This window comes from Clinocottus analis, unplaced genomic scaffold (genome assembly GCF_023055335.1).
Source record: "Clinocottus analis isolate CAN_PGR_092001 unplaced genomic scaffold, fCliAna1.0.p SCAF_13, whole genome shotgun sequence".
Taxonomy (NCBI): domain Eukaryota; kingdom Metazoa; phylum Chordata; class Actinopteri; order Perciformes; family Cottidae; genus Clinocottus; species Clinocottus analis.
Genome location: NW_027175854.1, coordinates 105,001 through 119,159, shown reverse-complemented (window position 1 = coordinate 119,159; position 14,159 = coordinate 105,001). Strand labels below are relative to the sequence as shown.

General features: G+C 42.3%; 3 protein-coding genes across 5 annotated transcripts in view; 1 reads left to right on the top strand and 2 right to left on the bottom strand.

The window, feature by feature from the left end:
- Positions 1-715: 715 nt before the first annotated feature.
- dmtn (dematin actin binding protein) lies at positions 716-8,318 on the bottom strand. 2 transcript variants are annotated; one of them, XM_068574862.1, is made up of 15 exons: positions 7,973-8,318; positions 6,744-6,790; positions 5,665-5,745; positions 4,962-5,105; positions 4,668-4,712; positions 4,275-4,377; positions 4,064-4,108; positions 3,825-3,953; positions 3,576-3,673; positions 3,390-3,495; positions 3,240-3,295; positions 3,014-3,079; positions 2,633-2,698; positions 2,446-2,526; positions 716-1,866 (listed from the first exon to the last, which is right to left on the bottom strand). In XM_068574862.1, the coding sequence occupies exons 1-15, from the start codon at positions 8,301-8,303 to the stop codon at positions 1,753-1,755; spliced, it is 1,512 nt and encodes a 503-aa protein (XP_068430963.1). In that variant the 5' UTR covers positions 8,304-8,318; the 3' UTR covers positions 716-1,752. The 2 variants fall into 2 exon arrangements, with proteins under 2 accessions (XP_068430963.1, XP_068430962.1); XM_068574861.1 differs by lacking the exons at positions 716-1,866; positions 2,446-2,526; positions 2,633-2,698 and adding an exon at positions 2,716-2,850 and having other exon boundaries at positions 3,034-3,079.
- An 853-nt stretch (positions 8,319-9,171) lies between these two features.
- pbdc1 (polysaccharide biosynthesis domain containing 1) overlaps positions 9,172-14,159 on the top strand; it is a 95,721-nt gene continuing 90,733 nt past the window's right edge. The window contains exons 1-6 of the mRNA XM_068573989.1: positions 9,172-9,216; positions 9,681-9,746; positions 10,508-10,567; positions 10,907-11,047; positions 11,176-11,287; positions 11,374-11,538. Coding sequence (XP_068430090.1) covers positions 9,187-9,216; positions 9,681-9,746; positions 10,508-10,567; positions 10,907-11,047; positions 11,176-11,287; positions 11,374-11,465 — 501 coding nt within the window. The 5' untranslated portion in view covers positions 9,172-9,186 and the 3' untranslated portion in view covers positions 11,466-11,538. The remainder of the gene's footprint in view (positions 9,217-9,680; positions 9,747-10,507; positions 10,568-10,906; positions 11,048-11,175; positions 11,288-11,373; positions 11,539-14,159) is intronic.
- xpo7 (exportin 7) overlaps positions 12,943-14,159 on the bottom strand; it is a 13,093-nt gene continuing 11,876 nt past the window's right edge. Inside the window, exons 27-28 of one of the 2 annotated variants that reach the window (XM_068574569.1) lie at positions 13,752-13,879; positions 12,943-13,442 (exon numbers count right to left, since the gene is read on the bottom strand). In XM_068574569.1, coding sequence (XP_068430670.1) covers positions 13,349-13,442; positions 13,752-13,879 — 222 coding nt within the window. In that variant the 3' untranslated portion in view covers positions 12,943-13,348. Of the gene's footprint in view, positions 13,443-13,751; positions 13,890-14,159 lie in introns of both variants that reach the window. The other variant, XM_068574568.1, reaches the window with a different exon arrangement.

Sequence of the window (14,159 nt, the reverse complement as noted above, 5' to 3'; positions counted from 1 at the left end):
CATTCAAATAAACAAACAGAAAAGTGAACGCTCCGTGTTTCTGTCCAGCGCCGCGTTCAGGGACACCTCGTCGGCCGGCCAATCACAGGCCGGCGTGGGAGGTGTTGTTCCCTAGCAACACCAGCCCTCCTCTTCATCACCTGCAGCAGCTCCAGTGCATGATGATGATGAAGATGAAGAGTGTACGGGGGAGTTTGAACACGACACATGTGAGTTATAGTTATTGTTGATCATGTATTCCTGATGCATGTCCAATAATAACTATTAATTCATATTATTGATCATGTATTCCTGATACATGTCCAATAATAATAACTTATTAGATTAATAATGAGAAACAAAGCAGCATAATATTGTCTGAATTACAATATAAACAGATCGTCTCTGCGGCCGAGCCCTTCAGAGGAAACGCTGCTCGCTGGTGGAGGACTTCCTGTCGGCCTCAAGGAGATTCTGGCAAAACTAATTGTGTATAAATAAAAGTATTACAAAATAAAATAATGTGCAGTGATAAATGAAAATATGGAGAAGCTCAAATTCAAAATGAAGGATAATATAGTTTTGTTTGTTCCATAAACTAAATAACTAATAATAAAAATGTTACGATTAATACATATTTAAATGAGAGGCCTTGACCTCATTATTGACACGTTATCGGCTCATATCGTCCTTTGATCAATAATTAAAATAAAATCATATGTATTTATTGAAGATCCTGTAAAAAGTGGTTTATCTGATCATTAATGTTCACTCTTGATCTATAAAAGTCATGATGTCATCTTAAAGGAACAGTACGCAGAACAGAAGCTGGTTCTCAGATTTATTGACTTCTTTACATCAAACAGAAACATGACGATGAAGAGGAGGAGGAAGAGTTGACCAGAAGAAACATGACGATTGATTAGTGGGAAGAGGATGAAGAAGAGTCTGATGAAGATGAGGACCGTTAAGAAGATGGAGAGGTGCCTGACGAAGATGAGGAGGATGAAGACGGAGGGGTGAAGTAAAGTCGTCCCGTGTAGATTTTATACAAACTTCATCTTTTAAATGGAACCTTTCAAAATAAGAGTGAAAAGTACATTCGTCAAATAAATAAATATTTTACAATCAGTGACGAGACTGAATGGACAGGAAGCTGATTATTAACAGTTATTGATCGCTTCAGATGCCTCATAAAGTATATCCTGTATATATTAATTAAATATTATCATTTAAACCAGCGTCAGTCAGTAGAATCAGGTCGACCAGGGGCACGACATCCCTCTTCATCTTCCTCCTCCTCTTCCTCCTGATACTTTACATTAAAGCTGTGACGTTTGACCCCGTCGGGCTTCTGTAGAAACCACTTCTCGTGTTTCCAGGGATCTGATTGGAGCTACAAAGTAAACCAGACCTCTGATGAAGATGATGGAGGTGATGATGAGGGTGACGAATATGAAGGTGATGATGAAGGTTTGCTAGCAGTAGTGGTTATAAGTGCAGCATAGGTCATATATATATATATATACATATATATATATATATATATATATATATGTATATATATATATATATATATATATATGTATATATGTATATATAGATATAGACATATATAGATATATCTATATATATATATCAGAGTTAAGGGTTAATCAGGGCCAGCCGTCAGCGCCCTCATCCAGGTGTGTGTGTGTGTGTGTGTGTGTGTGTGTCCTCCTCTCAAAATGGGCGGGGCATCAAGTATTTTGAGGGCTATGAGGTCACTTCCTGTTAGAAAAGTGAGGCTTTCTTCTTCAGGTCGTTCCGTCTCCATAGAGACAGCCGCTCAAAGTCGGCCATCTTCATCCCGAAGACGAGCTGGAACTGCTCGGGGGCCAGATGCCTCTGAGGAAGACGAGCAGACGAAGAGCAGTTCAGCTCAAAGATTCATCAATACACACTTGATTGGTTCATATTCGTTGGTGTATTATGAGGAATATTAATAATACATTTTATTTGTATTGCACTTTATATTTTAGCAATCTCAAAGTGCTACAGAGCCGAATAAAACAAGAACATTTTGAAGATATATTTAAAAGCAGAGCTTATAAAAGATATTTTAGCAGTACGTTTTCTTAAAAAGGTGAGTTTTTTACTATATGTATATATATATATATATATATATATATATATATATATATATATATATATGTATATATATATATATATATATATATATATATATATATATATATATACTCATTGTGCATCTCATTTGAATATGATCGATAAAATTAAATTATCATTTATTATTGGATTAATAACCTAAATCTTTAAAGAACTGGATTTGCACACACACACACACACACACACACACACACACACACACACACACACACAAATCACACACACACACACACACACACACACACACACACACACACACACACACACACACACACACACACACACACACACACACACCTCCAGTCGAGTGCGGTCCACTCCTGGAGGCAGCCTGCAGCGCCCTCTGTGGGTCACAATCAGCGCTTCATAGGGAAGAATCTGAGAACAACACAGTGAGAATATAACATGTATATATTTTTATGCTAAGCGATGATGTCATTGTTGAACAAAATAACAGGAACACATCTTAATTAAATTAACTCACTTTCTGCTCCAGAATACTGGGCAGAGAGTTTCCTCTGTCCATCCTCTCCCTACGAGCGTCTCCGTTCTGCACACACACACACACACACACACACACACACACACACACACACACACACACACACACAGACACAGTTAGAAATCAGAGTTAGTTTAAACACAGATGCTAATGGCCGCTCACAGTCAGACGACACGCATGGAACATGCTTACCTCAGCCGCTGCAAAGACACAAAGACGGAAAGGTCAGAAATTTTAGTGATGTCATATTATTTTGATAATTTTATATATATCATTATCAAAAAAAAGCCTAAATTATGCACTGCTGTACTTTAAGTACTACTACTGTACTTCAAGTACTATTACTACTGTACTGTAGTACACTGGCGCTCTCTCTGTCCCACCTGCTTGTTCTTTATCTCCGTCTGTGGAAAACTCTGCAGACTGCATCTGAAAACACAAAGAACATCATTTTATATTTAATATAAACATTTCAACGTGATGTGTTTGTCATTCCACTGAGACATTTAAACATTTAGATTAAATAGATTTAATTCCTCTGGGCAGAAACACACAAACACTTCTCATCATCATCAGCAATCAGACTCACGCGGGTCAGGCCCGGCCCGCTGTGGGAAGGAGACTTTGACGCAGCTGCAGACAAACCTGCAGAAGAAGAAGAAGAAGAAGAAGAAGAAGAAGAGAGAGCTGAGGCCGGATCCCCTGAACACAAGCCCCGCCCACAGAGGAGGAGTCTTACTGCCGTGCATGTGCGTTCTGTCCGGCAGCGACTGGGTCTTCCTGCGGAAGTGAAGCGCCTTCTCCTTCTCCTCCTTCAGGATGAGGCGGCCCAGGTTGGACTTGATCTGGTTTCAGCACCAACACAGGGAGCAGAATCAGGGACTGGCTGCTCTGTCGGTGTGCTGCTCAGACTGAACTCACCCACCTTTTCCAGGGCTTGTTCCTGCAGCATCTCGGCGTCTCCCGTCAGGTCTTCAAACTCATCTTCCTCCTGCAGCTCCTTCTTCTTCCTCCACTCGATCTCTAGAGAGTTCAGAAGTTAGTCTTCCTTTGAGCTGCGGCCGCATTCTGCATCTTTCAGAAGCCATCAGGTCTGAACCCTTACAGCTGAGTCTGTGTGTGTGTGTGTGTGTGTGTGTGTGTGTGTGTGTGTGTGTGTGTGTGTGTGTGGTACCCATGGCAGCCAGAGAGGGGGGGCAGGGCCAGAACTCGGTCTCGATCTTGGACGGCAGGTTGGGGTCTGGAGGCTGAGCGGCCGGAAACTTTGCTGACTGGACGACGACTTCCATGTGTTTGTTTACATCTGATGAAGAGGAGTAACAACATGATGAAGAGGAGTAACAACATGATGAAGAGAAACAACATGATGAAAAGCTACAGAAACGGTGATGAAGATGATGAAGAGGAGCTCACCTTGCTTGTAGATTGGAGGTTTCCTGTAGAGATTCATCCCAATGTCTGAAACATGACCACAACTTTACTGTGTGTGTGTGTGTGTGTGTGTGTGTGTGTGTGTATGTGTGTGCGTGTGTGTGTGTGTGTGTGTCACTGTGTGCGTGTGTGTGTGTGTGTGTGTGTGTGTGTGTATGTGTGTGTGTGTGTGTGTGTGTGTGTGTGTGTGTACCTGGCCTGTGGAAGTGCTGCTGGCTGCTCCTCCTCCCAGCCTGCAGTGTCAGTGTTGAACCAGCGGGGGAGCCGCTGTCGCTCTCTGCTCGCTGCTCCTTCACCTGAAGAAACAAATGAATGATCAATAAACAATAAACTAATAAAACTAGTACATAATAAATAATAAACGAATAATGAAACTAGTAAATAATAAACAAATGAAACTAGTGATTCATTATATTACTATATTATTATATATAGTTGAGATTAAATGCACAATATCCCTTATTGACATTATTATTATTGTCATGTGAACGCTGAGATGAAGATGAAGAGCAGAGGGTTCATCTTGCATGATACTACTCTTCATCATCATAATCATCATCATCACCATCATCAGATGGAGTCTTACCTCAGGAAACATCGTGGGAGACGAGGCGGGAGGAGACAGAGACCTCTGCAGACACGAAGAGACAAAGACACAAAGAGACAAAGACACAAAGAGACAAAGACACACAGAGACATGTTTGCGTTAAAACATAGACGTATAGTTTCTAATGTGAAAGTTTACATTTTAAATCTTGTTGTTGTTTTTGTTCACCTAAACGTTTCTGCAGGTGTGTGTGTGTGTGTGTGTGTGTGTGTGTGTGTGTGTGTGTGTGTGTGTGTCTGTTTGTTTATGTGTATGTTTAGTGTGTGTGTGTACTTGTCTGCGCGGCGGGTCCAGGGAGGAGAAGGTGAGGTGAGGCTGGTAGGTCATCAGGTCGGGTCTCTCCACCTGAAGGATGGCTTTATCTCTGGGCAGAGCCGCCAGGTCCCGGTAGCCCACCACCTGGTCGTTCACCCTCGCCTGAACGCATCACACACACACACACGCACACACACACGCACACACACACACACGCACACACACACACACACACACACACGCACACACACACACACACACGGTGGTTCTCAAATTGTGGGGCGTGTAAAAAGACATTTTAGAATCCTTCATTCATCCCGTTGGGTGAACTCGTGAGGCGCCCGTGAGCAGCGAGGGGTTCAGTATCTTGCTCAGGGGCACTTCAACACGTGAACCATGGCGGGACTGGGGATCGAACCGCCGTCTGCTAACGGGACGACTACTCATCGCTCTGAGCTACAGCCAGCCATAAATAATACCAAAACATGACAAAGCAATCCAACAAAACTGCAACACTAAAACACTGCACACTCAAGAGCAACGATAGTAACGACCAGGGAATTGGTGTGTATTGGAGCAGGTGTGTTTCAGGTGTGTGTCAAGTGTTTTGGAGCAGGTGTGTTTCAGGTGTGTGTCAAGTGTTTTGGAGCAGGTGTGTTTCAGGTGTGTTTCAGGTGTTTTGGAGCAGGTGTGTGTCAGGTGTACTGCAGCAGGTGTTTACCATGATGCCCGGAGCAGGAGACCCAGGGGTGCTCGGGCCCCCAGGTGCAGGCAGGTGGACCGGAGTCCCACGTCCCTCCACCTGAGACAAAGACACATGTAGCAGGTGAAGTCTTTTTATTCGTCTATGTGAGGTAGGGAGGCTGGGTGATCCGAGTGGCCGCTAGGAGCTGCGCTCAGAAGGTCCTCGGTGTCGTGAGGCTTCCCTCCCCCCGGTGGTGGACACCGGGGGGAGGGAAGCTGAAGGAGGCCTATCGGACCGGGCCGGTCCAGGAGTCTCCTGAAGCAGCTGACGGGTCCGGCAGGCCAGGGGGGCTGCAGCTGCGGCGTCACGGATGCTAACACTCATGGGAGGAGTTCGGGGAGGCCGTGGAGAAGCACTTCCTGCCGGCCCCAAGGAGGTTCTGGAAACCATCCGACGGCTCAGAAGGACAAACAGGACCACGCTGCTCTCAGAGGGGGCATCGTCAGCCGGTGGAAAGAGCACTTTGAGGAAGTCCTGAACCCGGACCACTCGTCTCCTGGAGTCTCCTTCCAGCACCATCCAGGGTGCTGGAAGGAGACTCCAGGGTGCTGGAAGGAGACTCCAGGGGGCTGGAAGGAGACTCCAGGGTGCTGGAAGGAGACTCCAGGGGCCTGGAAGGAGACTCCAGGGGCCTGGAAGGAGACTCCAGGGGGCTGGAAGGAGACTCCAGGGTGCTGGAAGGAGACTCCAGGGGGCTGGAAGGAGACTCCAGGGTGCTGGAAGGAGACTCCAGGGGCCTGGAAGGAGACTCCAGGGGGCTGGAAGGAGACTCCAGGGTGCTGGAAGGAGACTCCAGGGTGCTGGAAGGAGACTCCAGGGGCCTGGAAGGAGACTCCAGGGGGCTGGAAGGAGACTCCAGGGGGCTGGAAGGAGACCCCAGGACGCTAAAGGGGTTTCCTCTGTATGGATCAGCCTTAGTGATAGGGTTAGGGTTTTTTGATGATTAGTTTTGATAATTGATGATTGGTTATTGAGGATTAGTTATAAATGATTGACGATTGGTTATTGATGATTGGTTCTTGATGATTAGGTATTAAGGATTGGTTATTGATTACCTTCTGCATAGCTGGGGAGAAATCTTCCTCCTGTTGGTTTGAACCAGCTGCAACAGAAACAATTAGTTTATTAAATACAGATGTTTTATTAATGAGTCATGTGACGAGAAGTCATAAAAGTGATTTGTCCGTTCTGTTCAATCAGAGATCAGCTCTGTCCAAACGGCTTCCTATTGGTTAACAGATCACGTTGTTACAAAAATAAAGAAAACTGAGAATCAGAAGTACAATTAATATGAATAATAGAGATATTACTGCATTAAAGGTGTAATTATACATCAAAGTTAAGTTCAGTCAGACCAGGATGAGGAGAAAGAGGAGGAGCAAGAGGAGAAGGACCTCTTCTAGCTCCTTATCTCCTCCTCCAGACGGGCCAACGCCCTGCCAGTCCTTAACAGTCCTCTCTGGTTAGGCTCCTCCTCCTCTTCCTCCTCCTCCTCTTCCTCACTCTCCTCCAGACTTCCTGTTAACTGACTCCAAAGTAAACGATCTCCTCTGCCATCCTCCCTCCTCTCTCTTCTCTCCTCTCCTCTCTCCTTTCCTAACTCTCCTTAACTATATTATAACTTTGTTCATAACTACATCTAGAACTATATAACTTTTTATAACACATTAAACTAAATTAATTATGTTTTGACAGTACAAAAACATTATGATAATTTTTAAAAGACATTTTATGAATCAAAGTATTTGTGATCAGTCTATCAGTAATCAATAATATATTTGAGTTCAGTACAAATAAAATATTAAAATAAGATAATAATATAGACACAAAGTATATTTATATAATAAAAAACACAACTCATACAAATATTCTCAAGTTATTATTATGATTATTATATTAATAATAGTACAATTAGTATGATCATATCTGTTTTATTATCAATGAAACTGAGAATCGACCGAGTTGTTATTATTGTGATGATACACACACACACACACACACACACACACACACACACACACACACACACACACACACACACGTATATATATCTATCTATATCTATATCTATATCTATATCTATATATATATATATATATATATATATATATATATATATATATATATATATAAATTATGAGTATTCATACACACGACATGTTAATGATCGGATCAAACGGAACAGAAGCTCACGAGGGAGGAAGAGGGAGAAAGAGGACGATGGGGAGGAAGAGGAGGAAGAGGAGGAGGCAAGTGCGTCTGCAGCAACACGATAAAAACCGACCTGAAGGATCCGCTGCGGGTCTCCGTCCTCTTTCCTCCGCACAGAATAAATCCCACACAGCCGGAAGAGATCCAGAACCGGGGACAGGAACAGGACCGGGACCCGAACCAGACAGCAGAACCAGGGCCAGATCCAGAACCAGAGAGCAGAACCAGTACCGGGACCAGAGAGCAGAGAGCGACGGGACGCTCCTCTCCTGCTCGAGCCGAGGAGGGCGGAGGAAGATGAAGAGGAAGATGAAGGGCGGAGGAGGAGGACGACGAGGGGGAGGAAGATGTGTTATGATGACTCCACATAATGAAACGTATGAATATTCATATGATGATTCCATCCGGTTGGTTATTATATTATTATATAGACAATAATCAAAAGGTTCATAATAAAACATTTGAATCGCGAGCTGTTTGTCTCTATTGTTTTTATTCTATTTTAAATTGTTCTATATTTATGTATTATTTGGTTATTTTACAATAACACATTTAATGTGATATTTGTGGGCGAGATAAAACATGAAGTTGACCTTTTGTTCACCACGTGGCACACCATTACTTTACATAACGTTAATAAAGTTTGTATGTTTATGAAATAGTTATAATTCTATATGAAGATGTGTTGAAATATTGAAACAATCTTTATAATAATTTTATATAAAGTCAAATGTCATATGAATTAAAATAATAATGATGCTAAAAGCAATATAATGAAATACATTTTAATAACATACATAGTATTCTGTTTGAACATCATTTAATTGTTTCCAGTAATTCAAAGTTCTGGTTCATTGTATTATAATAATATTATTTAATTATTATTAAAAAGTGAGAATATGGAGAAATATTTAGATTTGCTGTTTGTTTGTTTCTGTTTGCACTGCGACACTAGCCCTTTAAATCACGTGACGAGCAAAGTTTGTCACGTGACAATGTCAAAGTTCAGCACAGATAGCAGAAGAAAAATGATAGTCCACTCTGTTCGGCGGTAGTGCGTCCACATCGGTCTGTTAGTGTAATGAGCCTTAGGGATCCATACACTGAATAATGTCCCATTTATTACTATTACATATACAAGAATATACTTAATATATATATATTATGAGTCATGACGTATCTTTGCTGTGGTGTTTTATCGCTATTATTCTTTGGAGACAAATTAGAACGGAAAGCGCATGCGCAGTAGTGCATCTCAACCGTATAGACGATCTTTGGTTGAGCGAAATGGCGTCGGATGATATGCTGGCCTCTTTGGTAGGAATCTCGCGCGCTCTCTAGCGTCTCTCATGGTGTCTTCCGGTGTCTTTTGCCGCCGTTCGGCTTCAGCAAACCCGCAGAAAGCAGCCACAGAGAGACGAGACGAGAGTTCAGGGTCTCACGGTCTACCGGAGCGCCACGGGGAGCTAATGGCGCTAATGCTAGCTCGCTGAGAGGGAAACACGTGTTCTCATGACGTCACATGTGTGACATCAACTGCAGCGCATTCCTTTTATTGATATTAATATCCTTTTATATTCCTTTTATTTATATTCCTTGTATTTATATTCCTTGTATTAATATATATAGTTATATATTTATATATATTTACATATATATATACATACATATATATATATATATATTATATATATATATATATATACACACACTATATTTAATAAAGCGTTTATGTGGTATTAATGTTGATAGTAGTAATATTTATAATATTGTGTTCACAGGGAGTGGGCGGAGCTTCAGCAGCAGCTCATGCGCTGTCTCTGCCGGCTGAAGCCTACGGCAACGACGTGAGTTAAGATTATGTTTATATTCATGATTATGATCATCATTATGTTCATGTTTATGTTCATGATGAAGGAAGCATTCACATAGTACACAGTAAAGCAGTGACGGGCCGTTAGGGCTCTAAGCCTTCTCTGCTGGCCTAAACACAAATTACAAAGTTATAGATATTTTATAATTTAATTGTTTATTTCATATATATATATATATATATATATATATATATATATATATATATATATATATATGATTATATATTTATGAGTAAAGAAGTATTCACATCTGAAGAAAGTACTCAAAGTATTAACCAGAATATGTACTTGTATAAGTAGAGTTCCAGAGAGGAGATATACTAATCATAATAATTGTATAATAATTAAACATGTTATTAAATGCCTAAATGTTCAGTGTCAATTATTCCAGACATTAATGAGGATTGAACATATGAATATTAATATGTGAGATAATATACCTATATTATTAATCTATATGTAAGATAATAGATCTATATGTCTTTATTCAGTCTTTAATGTTTTTTACTGATTCTTGTTAATTAGTAATAATAAATAAATGTAATAATAAATCATATTAATAAGGTTGAAGACGAGCTGTTGCTTTACATTTCTAACCACAATGCTTAGCTCCGTGATGAAGAAGTTGTGGTTGCAGAGGCGTCTCCCAGCATGCACTGGGCTTAAAAACAACCGCCAGTACCCGACCAACCTTCAACTTTATTCAATAAAGAAGTTTCCTTTTCTTCTTTCAGCCGCGGCTGGAAGCCATGTGGGCGATGAAGGCCTACAACCACGCAGAGGTCTTCTTCAACGTAAGTATATATGAATAGATAAATAAATAAATAGATTTTTGGCAAAATAGACTAGCCTGCCACATAATTTTTTCCATTTAGATTCTGGGCGTATCCAGCCCTCTGTAGGCTGAAACGTGTATTTCCATCCAAAGAAGTGTCATCATTTCCTTCCCAAGACAATAAACTATCCATATCAGTATAGATATCAAACATATGTTTTCCCCCACATTGAGATCTGATGTGTTCTCAAAGTGTTCCTTTATTTTTTGAGCTCTGTGTGTGTATATATATATATATATATAGTCAGTATGTGTATTGTAAACCAACAGAGGAGCTAAAATGAACCTTCTTCTTCAGCTCATTTCTTCAGTCGAGCCAAAGTTCCTGAAACTGACGAAGCTGGATGATGAAATCTACTCGATCTTCAGAGAAACGTTCAAAGAGCTCGACATCAAACTGCTGAAGACGGAGGACCTGAAGTCTGAGGAGGCCAAGGAGGTTATTGTATTTATGTTTATTCAATATTATTTATAGATATATCTCTATATATAAATACTATTTAATGGTTTAACTATTTAAGTATTGAACTATTTCATGTTTAACTATTTCATGTCTGCCTGCTGCAGACGTGGCGTCCTTTCTGCAACCGGTTTGAAGGACTCATTGAGGATTTCAACTACGGCACTCTGCTCCGTCTGGACTGTGAGAAAGATTACACCGAGGAGAACACCATCTTTGGTGCGTTAGTATCTCACTGTGGAACACTTGTTATTTACAAATACATTTGTCTTTTAACAAATACATTCATGTTTTTATGTTTTCAGCCACCAGGACTCAGTTCTTTGCTGTTGAAATTGCCCGAAACCGAGAAGGTTACAACGACGCCGTGTTCTTATCTAATCGTTCAAAGAGCTAGTCTCTACCAGCTAGTCTCACCAGTAACCACCTCCCAGTGACCACCACCCACCTCCCAGTGACCACCACCCACCACCACCCCTCGCTCGTGACCGCCAGGATCCAGAAAGATGAACTTTTTATTTACTCATTTTGTATTTACGGTAAAGTTGGTTTTGTTTCCTATAACTGGAAATCACAAATAAAGTCTGATGCATTTTTCTGAATATTGTGTTCATAATATTAATAAATAATGAAAATATCCACGTTGGAGGTTCTGATGTCCAGAATCAAAACCATGGGATTTAAGTCTAATTGAATACGGCCGATTTAAAGTATTGATTCAATTCCGTATCTTAATCTGTTCGGACGAGCTTCGATATTAAGTATAAACAGTAAATATAAACATCACGTATGAAGTCGGAGCCGAGGAGTAAAAACTGATGAGGTTTATTTGCAGTCACGATGCAAACACAACGTAGCAGACAGACTCTAGGACCCAACGGCCCCTTTAGGACACACACCAGGAGGGCCAGTTGTCACAAACAGTTAGCAGCAACATCGTGGAGCAACTAGTTGCTCAGTGACTCCGGTCCGCTTCTCTTTGTACACGTTCAGGTCTTCAGATCCTTCTGGTTCCTTCAGACCTGCTTGAGCTCCATCGTGGGTTCGCAGCACCATGAGACGCCACACACACACACGCACACAACACACACACACACACCACACACACACCAAGGAGGACTCTGCTGCAGGACTTAAGGGGGAGGGGGGGGGCTGTCCCAAAACCTGGTCCGAGGAATCCAAAGTGTAAACAAAATGGTGGACACTGCACCCGGCGGTCCAGAAGGGGGGCGAGCTGAGACCCGATGCCGACAGGTGGACCAGCACACAGGTGTGCGCTTGTGTGGACCGGGACCAGAACCGAGACCGGGATCAGGCCCGGGTCTCCGGCATGAAGGGAGACTCTGGTGTTGGAGCGACTGAGGGGATTCTTCATGTTTTGGTGATTAATGGATTCTTTGATCCACAGAAATGCACAAAAGAGATCGACTTACTGCGTCTTTTATGATCCTTTACTTTTGGATTGTCGGACAAAACGAAACATTTAATACTTCTGCTTTAGGAATCTGAACATTTCATAGATTCATTGACAAAATAATTAGTGCTATAAATAGAATGATAAAGGCTCAATCGCTTCATTGATTAGAGAATCGCCGTGTCACTCTTTTCTGGACCATCGTGTCGTTAAAATGTGAAAATATGTTAAAAAAAACAAGATGTCGAGTTTTTTCCGTCGCTGAAAACAAAAAGAGGAAAAGAGGTGCAGAATGTGAAAGTGTCTGTGGGACAGACAGGATATTTACATCCCTTCAGAGACGGCAGGAAAATGTACAACATGGACGCTCTGATCCCTTTGTGTTAGTGTGTATTTGCCCCCCCCCCCCTTTCCTGTGAAGCCCCCCTCCTCCTGTGAAGCCCCCCTCCTCCTGTGAAGCCCCCCCACACACACAGACAGGTGCACTAACTCGCTACACTGTAAAAAGCTCAATCACACAGTTGGTGTTTTTTTTGTAACTTTTTCTTCGTCTCTTTGTGTTGAAATCGTTATAAACAGTTCAAAACGTTACCAAAAGAAATGTACACGTGTTTCTGTGTTTCTATACAAGGCAGCAGACCCCCACTTCCTGTTACCCCCTCTGTTAGAACAGCCAGACGAGTCGACCATCGCTTTAAAATAGATCTGTATATATTTATATATGCTTATATCAAAAAGGAGGCGGCGTTAGCCAACGATCCCGTACGACGTGACCCCCAGGCATCCGGGCCCGGGGGGGAAGGGGGGGGTGATGCAGAGGGGGGGGGGGGGGGGGGGGGCTCTGTCTGCAGTGAGACTCTGGAATGTCAGCTCATCATGTCGTTGCTGTTGACGCCATACGTCGAGTTCTTCATGCTGTCGTTCACCTCCCTCCTGAAGACAGACAGGTTCTGAGTGAACCTGCAGACAGACAGTTATTATAAGACCATTAGAAATGTAACTGCAACACCAAAAGTAAATGATTTTGATCTGATTCATTAAACTATCTCTGATCAATACATCGTCTAGTCCAGCGGTTCTCAAACTCTGCCACGCCCACTCTGGAGGAACAACAATGTTCACATAACCTGATGCACCTCACAGTTTGAGAACCACTGGTCTAGTCTAACAGACATGTATACAGACAGACAGACAGGCAGACAGACAGACATGTAGACAGACAGACAGGCAGACAGACAAACAGACATGTAGACAGACAGACAGACAGACCTGTCCCGGTTCTTCGTCAGTAGGTTCCGTTCGATTCCCTCCATCAGGTTCTCAAAGCATAGATGCATGGCCTGCTGCTTCTCTGGAGGCTGACTGTTCACGATGCTGTTCCTTAGGTCAGCAAAGTACTGGAGGAACCACACACACACACACACACGCATGTTGGTAGTATACACACACACACACGTGTTGGTAGTCTACACACACCAGTGGTGGGCCGTCAGGGCCCACTAGGCCTTCTCTGCTGGCCTCAACACAATCACAAAGTTATAGCCATTTCATCATTTCAAAGAAAAGGGCTATTGAACAGCACAGCAGGCGTTGTGTCCCAACCCACAGACACACACACACACACACACACACACACACACGTAATAACCACACACAGACACACAGACACACACCCAC

Coding starts and splice junctions, on each gene's coding strand:
- dmtn (XM_068574862.1), bottom strand. CDS start 8,303: ATGGAATCATCATATGAATATTCATACGTTTCATTATGTGGAGTCATC. Junction 4,109..4,274: donor GCAGCACTTCCACAGGCCAG/GTACACACACAC, acceptor GTCATGTTTCAG/ACATTGGGATGAATCTCTAC. Junction 2,699..3,013: donor GTGGGACAGAGAGAGCGCCA/GTGTACTACAGT, acceptor GTGTGTGTGCAG/AACGGAGACGCTCGTAGGGA.